The sequence below is a fragment of the Gymnoscopelus braueri genome, assembly GCF_963280865.1.
Source record: "Gymnoscopelus braueri genome assembly, chromosome: 17".
In the NCBI taxonomy this organism is placed as follows: Eukaryota; Metazoa; Chordata; class Actinopteri; order Myctophiformes; family Myctophidae; genus Gymnoscopelus; species Gymnoscopelus braueri.
Genome location: NC_137617.1, coordinates 26,119,145 through 26,138,566, shown reverse-complemented (window position 1 = coordinate 26,138,566; position 19,422 = coordinate 26,119,145). Strand labels below are relative to the sequence as shown.

General features: G+C 40.8%; 2 protein-coding genes across 3 annotated transcripts; one reads left to right on the top strand and one right to left on the bottom strand.

Annotated features, from left to right (window-relative positions):
• Nucleotides 1-940: 940 nt before the first annotated feature.
• Nucleotides 941-9,137, top strand: irf3 (interferon regulatory factor 3). Of its 2 annotated transcripts, none has more exons than XM_080456333.1 (12): nt 941-1,129; nt 1,924-2,086; nt 2,295-2,466; nt 3,576-3,649; nt 3,781-3,841; nt 3,982-4,047; nt 4,165-4,404; nt 4,638-4,728; nt 4,914-5,194; nt 5,473-5,594; nt 7,526-7,942; nt 8,541-9,137. In XM_080456333.1, exons 2-11 carry the CDS (start codon nt 1,928-1,930, stop codon nt 7,637-7,639), a joined length of 1,380 nt encoding a protein of 459 aa, XP_080312459.1. In that variant the 5' UTR covers nt 941-1,129; nt 1,924-1,927; the 3' UTR covers nt 7,640-7,942; nt 8,541-9,137. The 2 variants fall into 2 exon arrangements, with proteins under 2 accessions (XP_080312459.1, XP_080312458.1); XM_080456332.1 differs by having other exon boundaries at nt 4,159-4,404.
• A 156-nt stretch (nt 9,138-9,293) lies between these two features.
• LOC308105522 (chaperone Ric-8A) lies at nt 9,294-19,219 on the bottom strand. Its single transcript, XM_080456312.1, has 15 exons — nt 19,114-19,219; nt 18,130-18,224; nt 17,831-17,878; nt 16,945-16,962; nt 16,452-16,541; nt 16,041-16,320; nt 14,687-15,020; nt 14,376-14,511; nt 13,840-14,028; nt 13,641-13,735; nt 12,848-12,998; nt 11,857-11,952; nt 11,207-11,351; nt 10,585-10,864; nt 9,294-9,967 (listed from the first exon to the last, which is right to left on the bottom strand). Exons 2-15 carry the CDS (start codon nt 18,217-18,219, stop codon nt 9,826-9,828), a joined length of 2,094 nt encoding a protein of 697 aa, XP_080312438.1. The 5' UTR covers nt 18,220-18,224; nt 19,114-19,219; the 3' UTR covers nt 9,294-9,825.
• Nucleotides 19,220-19,422: the final 203 nt, after the last annotated feature.

The window sequence follows — 19,422 nt, the reverse complement described above, 5'->3', positions numbered from 1 at the left end:
CAATAATTAAAAGTTCAGTAGTAGGCTATACATACAAATACCAATAATCATATTTAGATTTGTTTTCTTTTTTTGATGGTCGTTCTGCGTCAGCCTATGCTCGTCAAACAACTAACTTCCGGTTGGTGTTCTTCAAAATAAGAGCATTGACTAATACATATTGTGGAAAAGCACAGTAGAAATCTTCAGGAATGTAACAGTAACACAGACATATATAAATATATATATATGGCAATATTTTTGTAGTTTATTGGGACAGTGCTAAATGGTACTGACATTCTTGAATATGTGTTGTATTGGCAAAAATATACATTTCAAAATGGTGCCTAGGTGCAAATTATTGCTTTCCAGTGTCCATTTACAACAATGTTGAAAAAAAAATATCACAATTTCATAATCTTTTATAATATTCATTACACTGTAAATGGATGATCAGTCACCTGCAGTCACACTCAGGGTTTGTCACACAATGTACATTATGTTAAAATGTATATTATGTCCAAATAGAATAGAATAGAAGCATGTCAGACAACAAGCAGGCAGCTTGGGGAGTGCAATTGTTATGTTGTAGATAATTTTCCATCCTTTTTAAAGGCATTTTGCACCGTCCGAAACAACAAAAAAAATTATACGAATTGGCCAGTTCATGATGATGATGATGATACGGTCTAGACCAGTGGTTCTCAGGGTCCAGGGAGGCAGGGAGGGACCCTCTGGGTTCCTTGAGTGCGTTCCAAATGGGGGGGGGGGGGAATTAATTGGTCTCTAGTAGTCTGGTGTATTTTCACCTTTACTGTTATTTTGAAGTCCAATGACCGGAAGTTGACGGAACGCTCGTGCAGCAGGGAAATGCCTGCTGTGGTGACGTAAGGTTTGGAAAACGAAACTGTTGAGTCGCGGAGTTTCCCAAGAAACCCCGACCAGCCCAGAATGGCTCCTTTGAACGATACTTAAGGTCGGAGTGCAGTGGAGCAGCAGCTGTCGTTGGGTACATTAAACGGGTTGTGCAGCTGATACTTGTAGTATCACGTAACACATAACATTGCTGACTTTTAATTTAGGAAACGAGTCAACGACTGTAGTAGAATAACTCGAACGCACCTCCTGGAGGAAGCCTTATCGATCGCAGGTAGGAAATGGAATAATAATATTGTATTTATTAGACCTATGTCATTTGTAATGCAACTGCTGCCTCTTAAATAGCGATGACAAAGTGTATTGTATAGTGGTGTATTACTGTCTGTCTCTTATATGTCATCATGATTTGTGTGCATCATTTTAAACAAGCTTAGTGCTTTTATGAGTTATCCAGTTTAGTAGACCTTGTATTGTGAAGTGTAGGCTACTTCCATGTACTGTTTCTCATGTCTTACTAAATAAAGTACATCAATCAATCAATATTAGTTGAACTTGACCACAAACATATAGCATAAAGCACTGTTTAAAACTTTTTTTTTTGCATTTGCCAATTATTAATTTTTCATCATAGGCTATTTCTTTCCTCTGGTAGTGTTTATTTAGATGTATTTTAACCTAAAATATTGCAAAATTGATTAGGCCTATTAGTGGCACTACTAGGCTAGTGCATCCTTAAACTGCCTGCAGCCTTGGATCAAGACTATCATATTTGATAGAGTCTGACTTTTACTTTCCTATCATAGATGTAAAGATCGATTTAAAAAAAATACATCTATGATAGACTTGATCCAAGGCTAAACTGCCTGCAGCTTACAATATAGAAACAAAAACAGTAAATGATATATAATATCCTCACCATCATCATCATCAATTAGCCTACTTCTCAAGGTGAATACTTAATCATCAGTTTTCTCTAAAGTTGATTTCATAGCCAGGATAGCCTACATCTGTGTCAAAGAAGAACCTACTTGACATTTCTGCCTCTGGTGATGTTTTACCTTGTAGAAAAATGTCAAAACCACTCCTCGTTCCTTGGTTACGGACAAAGATTAACAGTGGGAAGTACCCAGGGGTTGCCTGGACAAATCCAGAGCAAACAGAGTTCTCCATCCCATGGAAGCATGCTTTGAGACAGGATTCCTCTAACGCTGATGTGCTAATCTTTAAGGTAAACTTATTGTGTCATACATAATTGTCAATAAAACGTTGTCATATAATATAATATATGACACTCTTGTATCAAGGCTAACCTCACATATACTTTATGTATGATATGTTGATATGTCATTTACGCTAATGTAATTCTGATGTCAGCAGACCAGTTCAATCCTTTATTGTGTTCTTTCTCTTTTTGTGTTCTGATTTTCCTTCCATAGGCCTGGGCAGAGGTCAGTGGTAATGGCAAGGCTCACGGTGACATGTCGGTCTGGAAGAGGAACTTCCGCAGTGCCCTCCGTGTCAAGGGCTTTGAAATGATAGGTGACAGCAAGAACGACGCTGCTAACCCCCACAAAGTGTACCGCTGGCCGGAAGAGGCATCCTCGGGAGGTGAGGCTCCAGCAGGAATTCCACAGGCAGCACCATTTTTGGCCTTCTGTGGTCACACACCATGGGGCGTTAAAAAGGAATACCATTGACCTGGAAATTGTGTTAATAGTATACACCCAGAAAGTTACACAGTTGTGTTTGTACTAGTGAATGTTTGCTACTCCTCCCTGTGGCCGGTAGCAGGAGAGATTGTTACACAAGCTTATTGATTTTGCGGGGATACTTTGTATTATGTTTTGGTTTGTGTGTACTAGCACCGTCATTGTATAATGCTGAGTTAGAATGTCGTAAATCAGTGAATAACACAGTGTGAGTTAGTCCATTAGATCAATCTCCCATCAATGGTCAGTGCATGAGAATAATTTGTGATTAATTGCTCAGTGCTTCCAGTAACTGAAGACAGAACACCATTGCAGCTTCCATTAACATGCATATTGTATCTATATAGCATCCATCCTTAGCTAATGCAATCTTAAATGCATCTTAAGTTATCCACATAAAAACAGATTGAACTTTACAATGACCACTGAAACAGTATTATTATTTTTTTAAAAACATCCTCTTGGTTAGAATTGACTAAACACCATATTTTAGTGCTGCTGGTAAAGTATATCAGCCACATGTATTACATTTTCTTCTACAATTCTAGAATTATTATTATTATTATTGTTATTATTATTAACAAAGAGGATGAATAAAAAATAAAAATACAATACAGTCAGACAACAACTTGTCAGTATTATTTTCACCTACATATTTGCTACTGGATTGCTATCAATATTACTTTTTCACCATTTACACAAATCAAGTGAAATATATGCTGTGTAAATGGGTCATAGATGAATAACATGCATATAATAATAACAATAACAATAATAATAATGCATCAGATTTATACACGCTTTTTCAAGTACTCAAAGACGCTTTGCAGAAAACAAAACAAAACAAAACAAAACAAATAATTTATTAAGTACATAATACAAGAAAAGAGTGTTTAAAAAATAACTAAAATACCAGTAGTTAAAATTTGAATGATGAATCAAGGATATATTTGAGAGGATATTGACATACTATACTCAAAAATAAACCCTTTGCTTTTTTCCTCATAGCTTGTTCTTCTGCAGGATCTCAGGAGCAGGATGATCCAGGATTGTTTGGAGACCTTGTGTTTCCTGTACAAGAAGTAAGTGAATACTGGAGTGGAACGTCTTTCTTTGGGAAATACAACGTGTGACATTTGAGGAATGTTTTTACTGTGCAGTCAACCATCAAACAAACAAACAAACAAATAAATACATAAATGTGTCTATCCAGACCGCCCAGATGACATCTGGAGGTGATATCTACATGCCTGAAGAAAATATATATATTAATGGTAATGTAGTCTCTATCAACTTTGTTACTATTGGTAACATTGTGTCTTTCGTTATGACACTTCTTTGTATCATACATACATAAATAATATGAAGTGTCTTGTTCGCCAAATTTCTAATCATGTTGTAAACCCCATTTCAGCAATGGCACCCACCATTGACTCGGATATTCTCCAGCAGTGTCTACAGGGACTGAATATTGAACCAGGTGAGCCTATCACTAGTATTTATCAATTTCTTGATAAAGCAGGAGCAGTAAACAAGTGCATCCAAGGTACTTTCCTGGAAGTCATTATTTCATTTCCTCAACTTTTGGCAGATATAGATGGCATTGCTGTCTTGGACTTGCCTCCTGAACCACAACAAATTGAGGGCACGATCGGCGGACACGTGTTGCCTGAGCAACCGCAGCATCCAGTAGCATACGAGGATGCTGTTGGCGGAGTCGGGTTGCCTGAGCAACCAGCATATCCAGTTGATGGAGCTGTGGGAGGGGCATATGATCCGCAGATGGTGGAACAGTTCAGAGACTCCATGACTAAGACCATGGACGGAGATCATCTGAGTAAGTTTATGGATGTTACTATAATCATATAATCCAATTGCTGATTTGACATCTTTGACTTTATTTCTAAAATGTAATTCATCCAATTAAAAACATTCTTCTTCTTCTTCTTCTTCTTCTTCTTCTTCTTCTTCTTCTTCTTCTTCTTCTTCTTCTTCTTCTTCTTCTTCTTCTTCTTCTTCTTCTTCTTCTTCTTCTTCTTCTTCTTCTTCTTCTTCTATTTGTGTTCACAGAGACTCATTTCATGGTGTCAGTTTTCTACAGAGGAGTGAAGGTGTCTGAACAGCTGGTGCAGAACGAGGCTGGACTCCGACTAGTCTACAGGTACTGTAGTGTTACAACAAGTGTTACAGTTAGTCCTAAAGCCCAGAATTGCATTAGCCATGGGTTTAAGCCTGCATAATACATTGACACTTGTATCATAATGCTTCCAATAAATCACTTTATGATACAGTGGTTCTCAGAACTTTGGATATATTTAAAGTCTAATCATGTTGTCTCAACATTAGGCCTGAACTCACCCAGCCAGTCTTTGATCCGGCCTCAGGCCTGACCCTGGTCTCTCTGCCATGCGTGGGCATACACGATCAGACACAGGCCAGACTCACCCAGCAAATCCTGGAATCACTGGGTGAAGTAGACGTGGGAGTCTCGGGCCCTGTGGTCTACGGGCAGCGCCAGGGTAAGACCGGGGCCTACTGGAGCCTCTGCAGATTTGACAAGAGTGGAACACCGCAGGAAGTGTCCAAAGAGCCCCAATCACTTTACCTGTTCAAGGACTTTTTACAAGGTTAGTAGAATAAGCAAATTTAAATTAAATTCCTGATGAAGATCGACTGAGATCAAAACGTTCAAAAAGCAGCAATAAAAGAGTGGAGCTGAGAACCAGTGTGCAGATTGTATTTTTGTTTTTGCTGTTGATCTGTCGTTTGTCCAACACCTGGGCTGTAGATTGAATGCATACACTATCTCATCTGTTCAAGAATAATCATTTGCAAATGAGCAATTATTGTGCATGCAAGGTGGGTCTGTTTGCATATAACCAGTACCTTTATGTGTTCTTTCTAGGAATATTTGACTTTATTAATGGAGGAAAAGAGTGTCCTTCCTGTTCCCTGTACATCTGTCTGGGAGAGAAGTGGCCATGTCCAGCAAACAGGCCTTTGGAGAAGAAACTAATCGTGGTGGAGGTACGAGAGCTTTTCAAAGGACTATACCACCACTGTCTATTTACAGTTTCAGCCATAATATCCTACATAGACATAGATCATACACAGACACAGATTTCCGTAAAACGTCAATGTTGGCTAAACATCAGTTAATAAGTCAGAAAGGTGTGAATTTCCCTCACAAATCAATCTTAACCATGGACTATTTTCAGCTAGACTTTTCAAATCAATCCATACTTTAAAATGCATCTACGCGAACCTATTTAAAGCCGCCACGTGCCAATCGCGTAGATCTACGTGAAGTGGAAAAAAAAATTTGACCCAAAGACCAAGGAGATATATATGATTGTTCAAAGATCTAGACTCCTATCCACTTCCTTGTTAACTTAAAACTTAAAAATTCTGTATCTCGGCTCCTGAGTACTTTATTTTTTTCAATGAAAAACTCTGGCACTGGCTAAAAAAATATGAAAATACCTCTGGCAGTTAATGGGTTAAAACACACTAATAACAAAACTTTTACAACAAATAACCAATTACCTAATGTATCTCTAGCAAGTAGATTTTAATGCTGTCCTGAAATGAGTCATAGTCAATGGGCTAAACATGCCAGACCATCGGTATGGTCCTTTAATATTACCACACAGAGACCAATACTGTAAGTGCTCATCTTGGGCATGGCATCTACCATGACATGCCTTGCAGTGACCTTGGACCACAAAGTAAAAACTACAAACTAGGCAGTACTGATCAAAATGTGCTGCAGTGAAAAAAAATGTTTTTTTCAGAAATGTATTTTAGTGTAGTGAGATTTTTGAGTTTTTAATGTAGCCCCATGTTGGATGCACTTATGTAACTTCATACAGCAATGCACTCTGGTGTCTGCAGCATAATTAACTTATCTCTGTGGAAGATTGATTGATGGGTGTATGTCATGATATTATTGGACAGAAAGACTAAGAAATCCTGATTGGATTTGGATATACATTACAAAATATATATATATATATTTTGTATTTAATAATATGTTTTTGCATATATCTTAACTAGGCTACATAAACCCTAGTGTCCCTTTTCTGGTAGTCTCTCAACTCTTTGAATGCTACAGACAGTGTGTAACTCCACCTCCTGAAAGTGGCAAACGGAGGCTGTCATTTCCGTTCACAACCTAGATATGCTATGACTAATTTGTTTTACAGTAGGACTTATTTACACGACTGCAAAGACTAAATGGAAGCGCGGGGAGGAAGGACATGCTGTGATTTCTTCGCATTTTCAGCGCTTCCGTTAATTTGCACAGACGAAAGCTTTTGAAAACTGAGTGAGCCAACGCTCTGTATCGAGAGACTACCTTTCTGGGCATGTCATAATACATGAACATTCTGAACAATAGCAGATCTACAAGTGATACCTTTTGAGCTCTGCTATTTTCCGCAAAGAGTTTAGGTGTAGAGAGAAAAAAGGCAGCGGACCAAGTACATTCCCCTTGGCCTAGGGGACTCCGTTAAACAAAGTATATTGGGGGTTTATGTATCTTGCTATTTATCACATTCTATTTATGTGACTATTTACCTTGTTTAAGTCGCTCTGAGACTTAAAATAAGTCTGCTAAATGCCTAAATTGTGGTTAAAAACATGCACATTGTACCGTAGGACTGAGGATGTGATCTAAAAGGGTTACAATTACAGATACAAGTGATGTTATATCTTTGTGTCATGCATATATTTTCAAGAAATTGTTTAATGTATTTATACTGATTTGGAGAGATAGGGTACTGAAAGTTAAGTACTGCTATAAGAACCCAAAAATGTTGCTTAAAGGTTGTCTAAATGAATACATCGCTTATGGCCCTGGACACACACGCGCACGCACACGCTCAGTCGCTCACACGAATGCATAATACACATTCACATTTATTTTTTCTTCAATCCTCTCTGCTTGTCATTCCTAGGTGGTGCTAAAATCACTGGAGATGTTGAAGAATATAGCTGTGGAGGGTGGCGCCTCCTCCCTGCAGTCTGTGGAACTGCAGATCTCCCTAGAGCAGATGATGGAGCTGTGCTGAAGCAACTGATTGTGCTTTAATTGACTCACTGAATGTGACAAGTTTACAAATGCTACCTATGCCTTCTTCAGGTAGTTTTACTTTCATTTTATTGATCAGCATCTTGACAATATTTAATTTGACAATAGAATAGTTGAATGAATCACAAAAGCATTTAACAGATGTAAAGCACAGTGAAATCAAGTTATCGAAAAGATAAAACTTCCACTGCTGGTTCCAGCAGAACAGAAACAGTATAGAACTGTATGACAGTAATGACATATTCATAAAATGTCAATATTGTAGCCGTAAAATTTCACTCAGGTCATTAACTCTTTCACTGCCAAGAGTATTTTCATAAAGTACTCCCCCAGTGCCAGAAATTTGCGTTTTTTTAAATGTTTTAATTTTTCATTCAAATAAATGATCTGATTGGGGTTTTAAACCCATAATACAGTTCTACCAGTAGAGAGCAACAAATCGACACATTGATGATCTCGCTGGCTCACTCGCCCCCTCCCAAACAGGCTGACGTCATATCCGGTCCTAACCGGATGTTGACATTTTTGACAATCGTTGATCGCGCTAAATTACGATGCGATACACGACTACGATGACTGATCGTCACCCAGACCAAAGAGAGTAGACGTGGACCTCTCCGTTCGCTTTTTATACCGTGTGAAAAACCGTGACTTTCCCTATTCTGGCCGAAAATCACCGGAGAAAAACAACGTGACCCGGAAATGAATTTTTTTTTTTACATCCGGCTCCGGGTGAGTCTGATGTAGTCAGGAAGCGAAAGTGATCATGAAAAATATACAGAATAGCGCGACCACAGTCAAAAGTAAAAACTCGGGATTTCTCGTGCTGGCACTGAGGGTACTCGGGAAAAACTCGGGATATGTCGGGGCGTGGCACTGAGAGAGTTAACTCAAGAGTATCACTACATTATAAGAAGAATACAATTATACCATTGTATCCACCATATATATTAAACTCATTATAATCAAACTTATTAATTAAGTTAATACAAAGGATCTTTAGAAACAAAGAAAATTACATTTTAGTGGGAGATTGTGGTAGGATCATTTCATCCTACAATAATCGAGCAGATCCACACACACACACACACACACACACACACACACACACACACACACACACACACACACACACACACACTCACACTCACACTCATACGGTATAATATATATGTCGTGTGTCGATGTCGTGTCTACCAAAAGAAACATCAGCACAGTTTAGCTGAAAGGATTTCACAACTTTATTGGATTCACATTTCAGATTAAAGCATGAGTAATATCATACAGTTTCCTTTTAAGATTAGTGTCATGTGGTCAGTTCGGCTGTCTAATGATGGAGCGTCTAAATCAGTGGTTCTCAAACATTTTCATGTCAAGGACCTGTATGAATGTATATATGTATATATGTATGTATATATATATGTGATTCCACAGCCAAATCCTGGCTGCGGAATCCCTTTTCAAAAGATTTTCTGCCAGGAACCACCATAAGAGAACATTTGTCAAGAGTTGTCAACATTTTTCAACAGTTTTCGAAAATAGCAAATCTACAAGCTCACAACACGTTGCATCGCAACTTTGTAAATTTGCTATTTTTTAATAGGTAAAACAATTGCCTCATTTTGATGGGGACTCCCTGGAAAGCCCTCAAGGATCCCTGAGGGTCTAAATCATAAGACAGCATGTCCGGCTTTTGCCTGAGAAAAAGGCCAGGGAAGCCTATTATTGACTGGGCTGTAACGGACATCAGTGGTTGGTCCATGATTGTTCTAAGGAGGTCCGTGGTTGGTCATTTCATATGTCTGTCACGCTTTGCCTTTTCTTATGGGGTGGTCCTCCTCAACCACTTTTCAATCGTTGTGCTCTTAATGAGAACCTTACTATAATAGTCCTACAGTATCATCAGATTGCTGCTACGCATCAAGTCTGTATTCAAATAAAACAAAATGTTTTGTATTTTTGTATCATATTGTAATGTTTTGTATTTTCTCCTGTGTGCATGCAGTTTCAAACACTTCCTTAGATTCCACCCATCTTTAAAAGAACAATTATATAAAACAGTAACCCCATTTATTGTATTCTGTATACTGAAAGAAACATATTATTATAGGGTATTTCCAAAAAGAAAAGAAAAAGAACCAACAAAAACAAAACGTACAGCAGATGTCATTCCTGCTGGCCGTCGTCTGCCTCTGTGTCACTGTCGGCCCCAGACTCCTCTTCCTCAGCCAGCAAGGTGTTCCTCAAGCCTGACATGGGAACAAGCTTTCCTTCTGCATCCAATCCCATTGGCTGGATAATATTTTCCCTGGCAACCCAACAGATAAGCCCATAAAATAAGATAATAATAAACACATCTCTATTTTAATTTTGACACAGTTCACGAATAATCCTGCGTGTTAACGATTGAACCCGGGTGTGCCTATTTTAGGCATGTCATTATAGATAAAGAACTTAAATGTATCTAAATGTACAATATGGTGCACAATGTACCACCCACTACAGCACTACCGAGCTCATCAGTAAAGTGCTGCCACTTCACTGGAGAAGTACTTGGTACATAATATACAATCATTTAGGTTGCTTTTAAGCCCATACAGTAGGGGTATATGAAATGGATATTAACGGATGCCATACATAACCAATATTCGCCTATTAAATGGGTCTATAATCCACTTATTCATATTTTCTATGAAGAATTGTCGTATCATCATGCGGAGAAACAAATTGAATTCAAGAACGGTCGCCCCAAAACACGCTCGCCCTGGGTCAAATCCGGCGACATCGGAACGGTCGGTCAAAAAATGAGGGCGACTCGGGTGAGTGATTTGTGGCGAGCGTTCCGGTTACCAACAGGAGTTACCATGAGGACTCTAACGTCTATTAGACTTGTATCTCTAAAAGCTTCCTCAGTATAAAACTGACCTGGATAGTTTGCTGAAAAGCGTGACCAGCCTTTGAGCCTCCTCTTCTTTTTCTTCCTCCGTCATCCCTTCCATGGGGTTCGGCTGCTCCGCCTCAACACGCCCCGTTACTTGGTTTATACGGCCTTTGACCTGCCTGTATTCTTCTGTGTCTGAGTCCGAGTCACTGGAATACTGGGCCGTGGAGCTTGAGCCTTTTGGCCTCTCACCTCCCAGCAGGCCCCTGGTGGCCAGCAGACCTGCTGCGTTGCCATAGCCCGTGTACTTAACGAAACGGCTCACTAGAGGAAAAAGGTGGTGGTTGGGAAAACATCCACAAACTCTAGTGGTCATTATGTCCGCCAGGGCAGGGATTATGTTTTGCACACACACTCTTAGTAGGCCAAGGAAGAACCTCCACCCCAAATGTTTCAGATTGGCCTAATGGTGGCGCTATAACAGGACACATCAGTGTTTGCCTATAAATCGAATGCAATCATGATCCTTGGATCATGACGCACAAATCTGTAAAACTCTCTTTGAGGTCATGTGATCAATGTGATCAAAGCCATATACAAAATTGTAGAGGCCTGTCTGGAGCTGTACAGTGAATGTTTGGTATTTGCTGTGAGTGATGGTCTCACCGTTTTCTTTGCAGAGAACAAAGATGAGGTCAGCAGCGCAGTGTTTAAGGTCTGTGTCCACGTGGGTCATGAGGCGGATGAGACGACTCTTAACTGTATATCCCTCCTCTGGCCTCACAGACACATCTCTCAGTGGGGGCAGGATCTGATGAAAGGTTAGGATTGCAATTGAATTCACTAGACACACACACACACATACACATACACACACACACACACACACACACACACACACACACACACACACACACACACACACACACACACACACACACACACACACACACAGTGTATATTTGTTCTACCCCCATTTGATATATTACAGCCAAAATAGTGTTTCTCTTCTCTAGCATCCCGATTTTGAGGGGAACATTTGCCGGAAATAAGCCGCAACAAGCTCACAATGGAATAGAGGGAAAAACGTGGCGTTGGGTGACCCCAGCCAACTTGGTATCAGTTGGCTGTATAGAGAGTCAGACCCTCTGCCCCGTAACGCATATTTCCATTCATTTTCTATCCATGGTCATTTCCAGCTACCGAATGTACCATTTGGGATAATAACGTCTTGAACTTGAATGTGAAAAACCCTGACACTGCACTGCAGCGAAGCTGAGTCTATTTGACGGGTTGTGTGGTTTTGTCCTCCTTACATGGTTTCTGACGTAGCGTCGTGTTTCTCTGTGGGCTCGGCAGCTCTCAATCAGGAGGTTGAGGACGGGGGTCAAATTCTCTTTCATCTTATCCTCCTGAAAGACAGACAAACATGTAACACACGACACTTATCTCTTATTTCAATATTGGCCCATTATTCCTCCATATTATACACAGTTCCCTAAATATTTGTGCTTTTTTTGTACAGTAAGCTATGTAGTGTTTTATATGACATGAATGGACCCTTACAGGTGGGTCCATTTGGCTTTATTTGTACACTCTCTGAGTTAAATAAACATTTCAGTGTAGAATTTTATTCTAACTTTTTGTGTTTTTTCCTAAATTAACTCAATCAATTAACTACTTGATCATACGACAGCATCACACAAAAGTATTAAAAGTAGCAGATCCACAAGCTCGAAACGTGGCGCGAAGCGACGCATTTTGAGCTTGTAGATCTGCTGCTTTTGCAATTTTTTTGTTTTAACCCTCAAAAGTAACAGTTTTGGACAAATGAAGTTTCCACCCAACAGACACGATATGAAACTGGGGATCCTTGAATTGAAAAAGGTTGAGTGTCTGTGTCATATACTGTATTAAAGCATACAATGTAAGTCAATGAGGAGCATATTTTTTAATTATCAATTTCTAATCAATGGAGCAATATTCTTTAATTTCTTGTCCACCATTGGAGTTAGGCCTACATCATGGCAAGGTAACTACACAACCAAAACCTACCAAAGTGGACTTGCCCTTTAAGTTATCGCAAGTATAATAGCTTGCCCATTCACATGCTACTTCTTCCTGCCTTTCTGTTGTTGCGATAAAAGCTGTATATCTTTATATAATACCACAATTAAACTGACACCGACAACTTCACAAAAACATTATGGCACTCCGCAGATGGTGTTTTTTTTGGGTTTTGTTTTGCTACATCTCCTACTGTTGCCCATCCTAAATACATCTTCTCATCTCTCTCCCCAACCTCACCAATTTCAGACGGCTTTCCATGAACTTAAGGAGGAGGTGCACGCAGTCCATGTTGACCCCCTCGCTCTGCTGGGAGTCGGGAGCCGCGGGGATGGACAACAACACGTCCAGACACTGGAGAGGTACAGCGGACAGCAGGTTGACTGTGTGGCTATGGGGGGAGAGAGAGAGCGAGCGAGAGAGAGAGAGAGAGAGAGTGAGAGAGAGAGAGAGAGAGAGAGAGAGAGAGAGAGAGAGAGAGAGAGAGAGAGAGAGAGAGAGAGAGAGAGAGAGCATGCAAGGAGAACAGATAGAAAGGGAGGAAGGAGCATAACAAGAAATGCATGATTTTAATTACTTTATGTGCTGCTGGGTAGCTTAACCTATAACAATACATAATGTATCACTTATGTTTGTATTAATAATCTAAATATACAATGTTAGTATAACTAAAGCTATTAAATAGTTGTAGTGGAGTAAAAAGTACAATATTTGCCTGCTCTGAGGTGTAGCGGAGTAGAAAAGTATAAAATATTTTTAAAAAATGAAATTCTTTAGTAACATATAAGTGCCTCAAACCTTAATACATAATACAGTACTTGAGTACATGTACTTAGTTACTTTCCACCACTGTGTGGGTCGTATGACAAAGGATAGCTAAATTAGGCTTTAGCAAGACAGGAATGGATGTAACTGAATGTAACCTTCATGAAACCAAATTGTACTCTTGAGATTGGCAATACCCTTTGCCACAGTATAGCATAGTAAGCCTGTCATTGATTATGTCACCAAAGTTCATTGTTCACTCTCTCACCCCTGCAGTTCATCAGTGTCGTCTGTCAGCTCACAACGCCTCATCATGCAGATACGCAGCACCGCCACTAGGTGTCGGTAGAGATCTGCGTTTTCCTGAGGTAAACCACCATACAAAGTAGATAAACCAACATACTTAACAGCACTGCTGGGTCAGCAACTGAGAATTAAAAACCCTGTTCAGTTAGAAATCCACTGACCTCATCTAGCTCCTGACTGTGAGCGCTGTGGGTAATGTTGAAGAGGATCTTGAGGATCTCTACAGCACGCTGAGATGCTTCGAAAGAGACGGGGGCCACTGCTGGCCCCAGAACCGCCTCATACTGGTTCTTCCATTCTATCTCAAGACAATGCTCTAGAGTCGCTGTGAGGATGGACACCCCTCCTGCCTGGATCAATACAACAGGGACAGATAGGTTATTTTGTTTGTTGTTGTTTTTTAGCTCAGTGGTTCTAAAACATTGTCATGTCAAGGACCCCCAAATTGATACGTATTCGAGTTTGTAGATCTGCTATTTTTGAAAATAAAATATTTTCAAAAATAGCAGATCTACAAGCTCATAACCACTAAAACCACAGTTTTAGTGGTTGTGAATGTAACGTTAAGTCTGCTATTTCACTGCAAAGGAACACAGCTGCACCCCTCTTTGGGTCCGCACAAACTTATAGATAAGTCAGTGTTAAAATAAAATAAAATGCAATGAAACATGACACAATAATAGGTTATATATTTAACCTGCTGAAGCTGAACTCTCAGTTCAGGCCGCAGTGCAGTCATGAGGAACATGAGGCGTAATTCATAGAACTGAACACTAGAGGGCGGTAAGCAGTAGGCGCTTTTAGTCAGGCGTTCTGTAAGACCACTCAGAATCCTGGGGAAAAGGAAAAGAGGTTAATTGGCTGGTAATATCATGATGCCAAAGGTCGTGGGAGATGTCAGTTACTTTGTGTGTGTGTGTGTGTGTGTGAGTGTGTGTGTGCGTGTGCGTGTGCGTGTGTGTGCGTGCGTGTGCGCATGCGTGCGTGCATGTGGCCCCATGACCCCACCTCAGCGTGCTCAACCTCTCCTGGACCCAGGTGCTGTTGTATATCATATTGCACAACACCTTCATCGCTTCCTTCCTCAGCTCCTCCTCTGCTGTCACTCGGTCTTCGTCCCCCTCCTCCTCGTCCTTCTTGCTCTCTCGCCGGTCTTTCCTCCCACGCTCCAAGGCCCTTTGGTTGATGCTGCCCCTGTGCGTGTCATCGACACTGGCAGGTTGGCTACCGCACCCGCCACATCCTTCCGTGTCTCCGTTGTTGGTGTTGCTAGCGTCACTCTTGGCGCCTGGGTCGAGCATAAAGCACTCGTCATCCTCGTCATCCTCCTCATCCTCCTCACCTAGGGGTGCAACAGTTAATCAATTGATTATATAATAAAATCAAAAATATATTTTTTATAAATGTATTGATTAATAGTCAATCCTATTTTGAGTATGTTAGTGTTGGCAAAAATGTACAATAGACGGTCACGATGCTACACGTTGAGCTTGTAGATCGTCTATTTTCACTATTTTTGCACGGCACTGTTGTGCGATGAAGTAGGGCTTAAGTTAATTGATTCGCTGATCTATAAAAAAAGAATTGCCTCTTGATTATTCGATCGACCGAAAAAGTAATCGATAGAACAATCGCTAAGAACATAATTGATAGTTGCAGCCCTACTCTCACCTAGCCTGGTAAACCCTCCCTCCGGAAATCTCATTTGTAATTTATTTCAGGAGTGAGTCTGGCATGATCGCCCATTCTGCAATTTTGGCTGTGGGCTGGAGTTGGGCGGGAGTAATACCGTTGACTGACAACCCCTTCAGCCAATCAGCAGTGTCCCACTTCAGCCAGTGCATTTTTACCACCTCCAGACTAATGTGACGCAACAGGACTTTTGAGACGGCCATGCCCAAAATAGGTTGCCTTATTCGGATACATGCGTGTCACTGCCCGCCCCTGCCGGTTCTCTAAATTTTTATTTTTAGATAGGCTCTGTCATGATTAATTGACCACATATATGAAGTTAAACAACTAAATTCTATCCAAACGATATCTTAAAAGTAAATTCCGTGCCTCAAAAAATAAGTTTGAGAGCGTTTTAAAACCTAAAGTAAAAAGGTTAACTGCCCACAGAAAACAATGGCGGCTCGTTCCATTTTTGTCGGCTGCACTCGGTCCCATTCGGGCTCACTCGAACTCGCCACCTGATTGGCCAACTGTCGCTGTCAATCACAGAACGATGAGCGACGACGCTGATAGGCTCGTCCATTTGGTGAACGGGCTAGAAACGCCCAGACAAGCCTTCAGGCCAGACTCCTTCCTGAAATCAAATGGAAATGAGATTTTCCGGAGGGAGGGGCTTTACCAGGCTAACTCTCACCCTCATGGTCATCACAGTTGTGTGCCTGTTTAGCTTCAGCGAGGGCGGTAATAATGTCGCCATAATTGTCAGATTCAAGGTCATTGGCTTCTTCAGCGCTGTCACTGGAGGTCAGTCCGGCCAGCTTGGCCAGTGTTAGCAGAGCGCTGTCGGTGAGCAGGGGACCCAGAACCTTTTTGTCCCTGGAGAGGATCCGTAGAGTGACTAGACAAACTTTCAGCAGACGAGATTTAACTCCTGCACGAATGAACCTCACCAGCACGGCTGCTAAATTCTGAGGACACAAAGAGAAAAGTAGATATTATGGGCTAGCTAATTTATGTTTTAAGATAGAAAGAAAGAAAGAAGATTTTATTGATTTGTTGGTTAAACTTTGCAACAGGAGGAAGTGACATCATCAGGTACCTGTCTCAGGATGAGGCCGTGATCCTTTTCGTCATACCCATCACTGTCAGACTCTGACTCCACATACTTCCTCACTTTATTCTTCCTGAACTGATCATGTGAGACAAATAATCTATTAAGGCTCTCATAGGGGTGTGTAACATTTAATATTCCTGTGCAATAGGCCTACTTATACATCGTATCCGTTTGGCGGAAACCTTACATGTCCAAAACCGTTACTTTTTCAGGAAATGGAAAAGAAAAGAACCTGTGTTCCAATGGTTCCAATGTTGGTATTATTTAGTCATAAGCTTTTCTTTCGTTAAATAATATAAAACTTTTCAAAAATAGCACATCTACAAGCTCTCAACACATTGCATCGTGACGTCTTGTGGAAGTATAAAACATGGTATTAATTTATGAAGAAAAAACATGTATGAAATAAAAGATATGGAGATTCAAGGTTTCCGCTTGACAGTGACTATATGCTGTTGTTAACAACAACAATATTTACCTCTTCAAATTTTCTTTGCTGCAGAAGACCGATAGTCCATTTTCAGTCAGCAATGGCACGTAATGGGGGGTGGGGGGGGGGTACAATATTGGTGTTCATTAGCATGGCAAGTCAGATAAATGACATCACCTCACAGGAGCCCCTGATAAAGCTGAGCGTGTAGAAAAGACACAACCCACACTACAGTATGTTCACTAATTCAATAACACTGGTCGCGCTTAATCTGCTTGTGCATGCAAGCAGAGGGGATCAGGGTCGACTGATACAGCAGAACTCTTAATCACAGATGATGTCTTTGGGGTGGGGTGGGGTGCGGGTGGGTTGAGGAGGAGCCTCTGTTGTGGGAGGTTTTCTCTGTGCTTTTTAGCCCCATTAGCAGCATGGCTCTCAGGATCGTGGTTGGTTGGTCCCAAATTTGATACTAAACAACATACTGTATCTCGAAAACGTAAGGCTGGATCGCCTGTACACCTTCATGATACCCAGACGATGACGCCTAATCATTTTAGATTTTAGTGCCCCCAATGGCCTTCCCTCTGATTAGGCCACAATTTCCACTTGCACGTGAGATATCTCAAAATCAAAATGTAACAAGCAGATTGCCGGACAGATTCATGCTTCCTGGGGATGAACCCTATCTACTGTATTTGAGTGACCCTCTGACCTTTTCTTTAGCACATACCCCCCCCCCCCCCATTGTGTATTGTGTAGAATAAACCTTACTGATTTTGATGAACCCATGACCTTTCCTCTCTAGCGCCACATCCAATAATTTACCACAGCAGATGTTAAGCAGGATATAATGAGAGTATTTCTGTACAGTATACAGTATAATGTGTAAAATATAAATGTACGCTTAACTCTGCAGCTAGTGAACCATACTTACTTTCCTTCGGTCCCTCTCCTCTACGTCGAAGAAGAAGCACTGTGCATACTAAAATAAAAAATAAGAAAGATTGGACATCGTATGAAGAATTGTCTGGAATATTACAGGTCTAATAATATACAATAAGACGAGTCTTCCTGGAAGGATGCTTTTGTGTATCCTCTCTCCTCGATCGTCACACCTCCTAAATTACTTTCAAAATGGCGCACCAGGACGACTTCCCGTGAGGAGCGAGGAAATAACAAATAAGCAATCTGGGGTGCACTCTGTCCGCGTGTGTGTGTGTGTACGCATCTGACCTCTTTATTGAACTCCTGTAGTTGTGTTTGAACGCCACCGCCATTCCCCTCCCTGATGCATCTGATTATCTTCTCCACATCCAAGTCCATGCTTCCTAGACACGCACACACACACACACACACACACACACACACACACACACACACACACACACACACACACACACACACACACACACACACACACACACACACACACACACACACACACACACACACACAGGTAGGGGAAGCGAAGCCCGGGCCATAACAAAAGTAACATTGCGTAAGGATTTGGTAACTGTGGTTAGGCAGCACTAAACTGAGCATAATGACAATAATGCTCCGCTCTTCAAACACTAACCTCCTCAAAGCCCGCAAGACCAACCTTACGTACCATGGGTCGACCGGGCCTTCTGCTCGGCCGCCCCCGAACTGTGCCCACCTGAGAGCACCAGAGTCGGTTGACTTTTTTAAGAGAGGACTAAAGACCTACCTTTTTAACAAAACATTATTTTTTTAGCTACACTGGTTTTGTTTCAGTTTTGCTACACTGGTTTTGTTTCAGTTTTGCTACACTGGTTTTGTTTCAGTTTCTTTCCATGAGAGAGATGTGTTTTTGGTGTGATGATTCTTTTTTTCTGCAATTGCCTAATGTTGCACTTTGAGATTTTCACATCACAGTGCATTATAAATAAAATCCATTATTATTATTATAAGCGCATCATCAACATAGACCGTTTGTTTGCTTCTCATTAATTAATCTTACCACCACCGATTAAAACTATGAAAATGTATAACATTGATGCACAGTGCGTAAATATTCTTATCAGCCTTCCTAGCACTCTGTAACTGTAATTCCTGTGAATGTTGTTAATCGAGCAGAGTCTTAAGTCTTTTTTGATTAAAATGCTGACATTTACGCAAAGACAGTGCACAGATTCTTTGCTGGGGATTATCCACACGAACGTTATCACTCCATATGTTAACTTCATGTAATCTTACCTTTATCAGATGGATAGATGTGGATGAGCGGGTGTTCACCACGACGTATGTACTACCACCTTCAACACACTTGTGTCAATCTCCCTTCAAATATGCTCAATTCAAATACATAATACTGTTCTGCACGCAATCTAACTCTCTCTCTCTCTCTCTCTTTCTCTCCCTCCCTCCCTCTCTCTCTCTCTCTCTCTCTCTTTGCTTCCCTCTAATCCTAGAGATACAGGACCCATGGAGTGGTTATGATTATAATCCACTAATGGACTTTGATTCTATCTCTCAGCATATTGCCCCCCCCCCCCCCTCACCCTC

What these genes read in the sequence shown, in the direction of transcription:
- irf3 (XM_080456332.1), top strand. Translation starts at nt 1,928, where the DNA reads ATGTCAAAACCACTCCTCGTTCCTTGGTTACGGACAAAGATTAACAGT. An exon ending in CTGATGTGCTAATCTTTAAG is followed by an intron (nt 2,087 to 2,294) that starts GTAAACTTATTG and finishes TTCCTTCCATAG; the next exon opens with GCCTGGGCAGAGGTCAGTGG. An exon ending in GGACTCCGACTAGTCTACAG is followed by an intron (nt 4,729 to 4,913) that starts GTACTGTAGTGT and finishes TCTCAACATTAG; the next exon opens with GCCTGAACTCACCCAGCCAG.
- LOC308105522 (XM_080456312.1), bottom strand. Translation starts at nt 18,219, where the DNA reads ATGGACTTGGATGTGGAGAAGATAATCAGATGCATCAGGGAGGGGAAT. An exon ending in TGATGACCATGAGGGTGAGA is followed by an intron (nt 15,021 to 16,040) that starts GTTAGCCTGGTA and finishes TTGCACCCCTAG; the next exon opens with GTGAGGAGGATGAGGAGGAT. An exon ending in CTTTTCAGCAAACTATCCAG is followed by an intron (nt 9,968 to 10,584) that starts GTCAGTTTTATA and finishes TTGGGTTGCCAG; the next exon opens with GGAAAATATTATCCAGCCAA.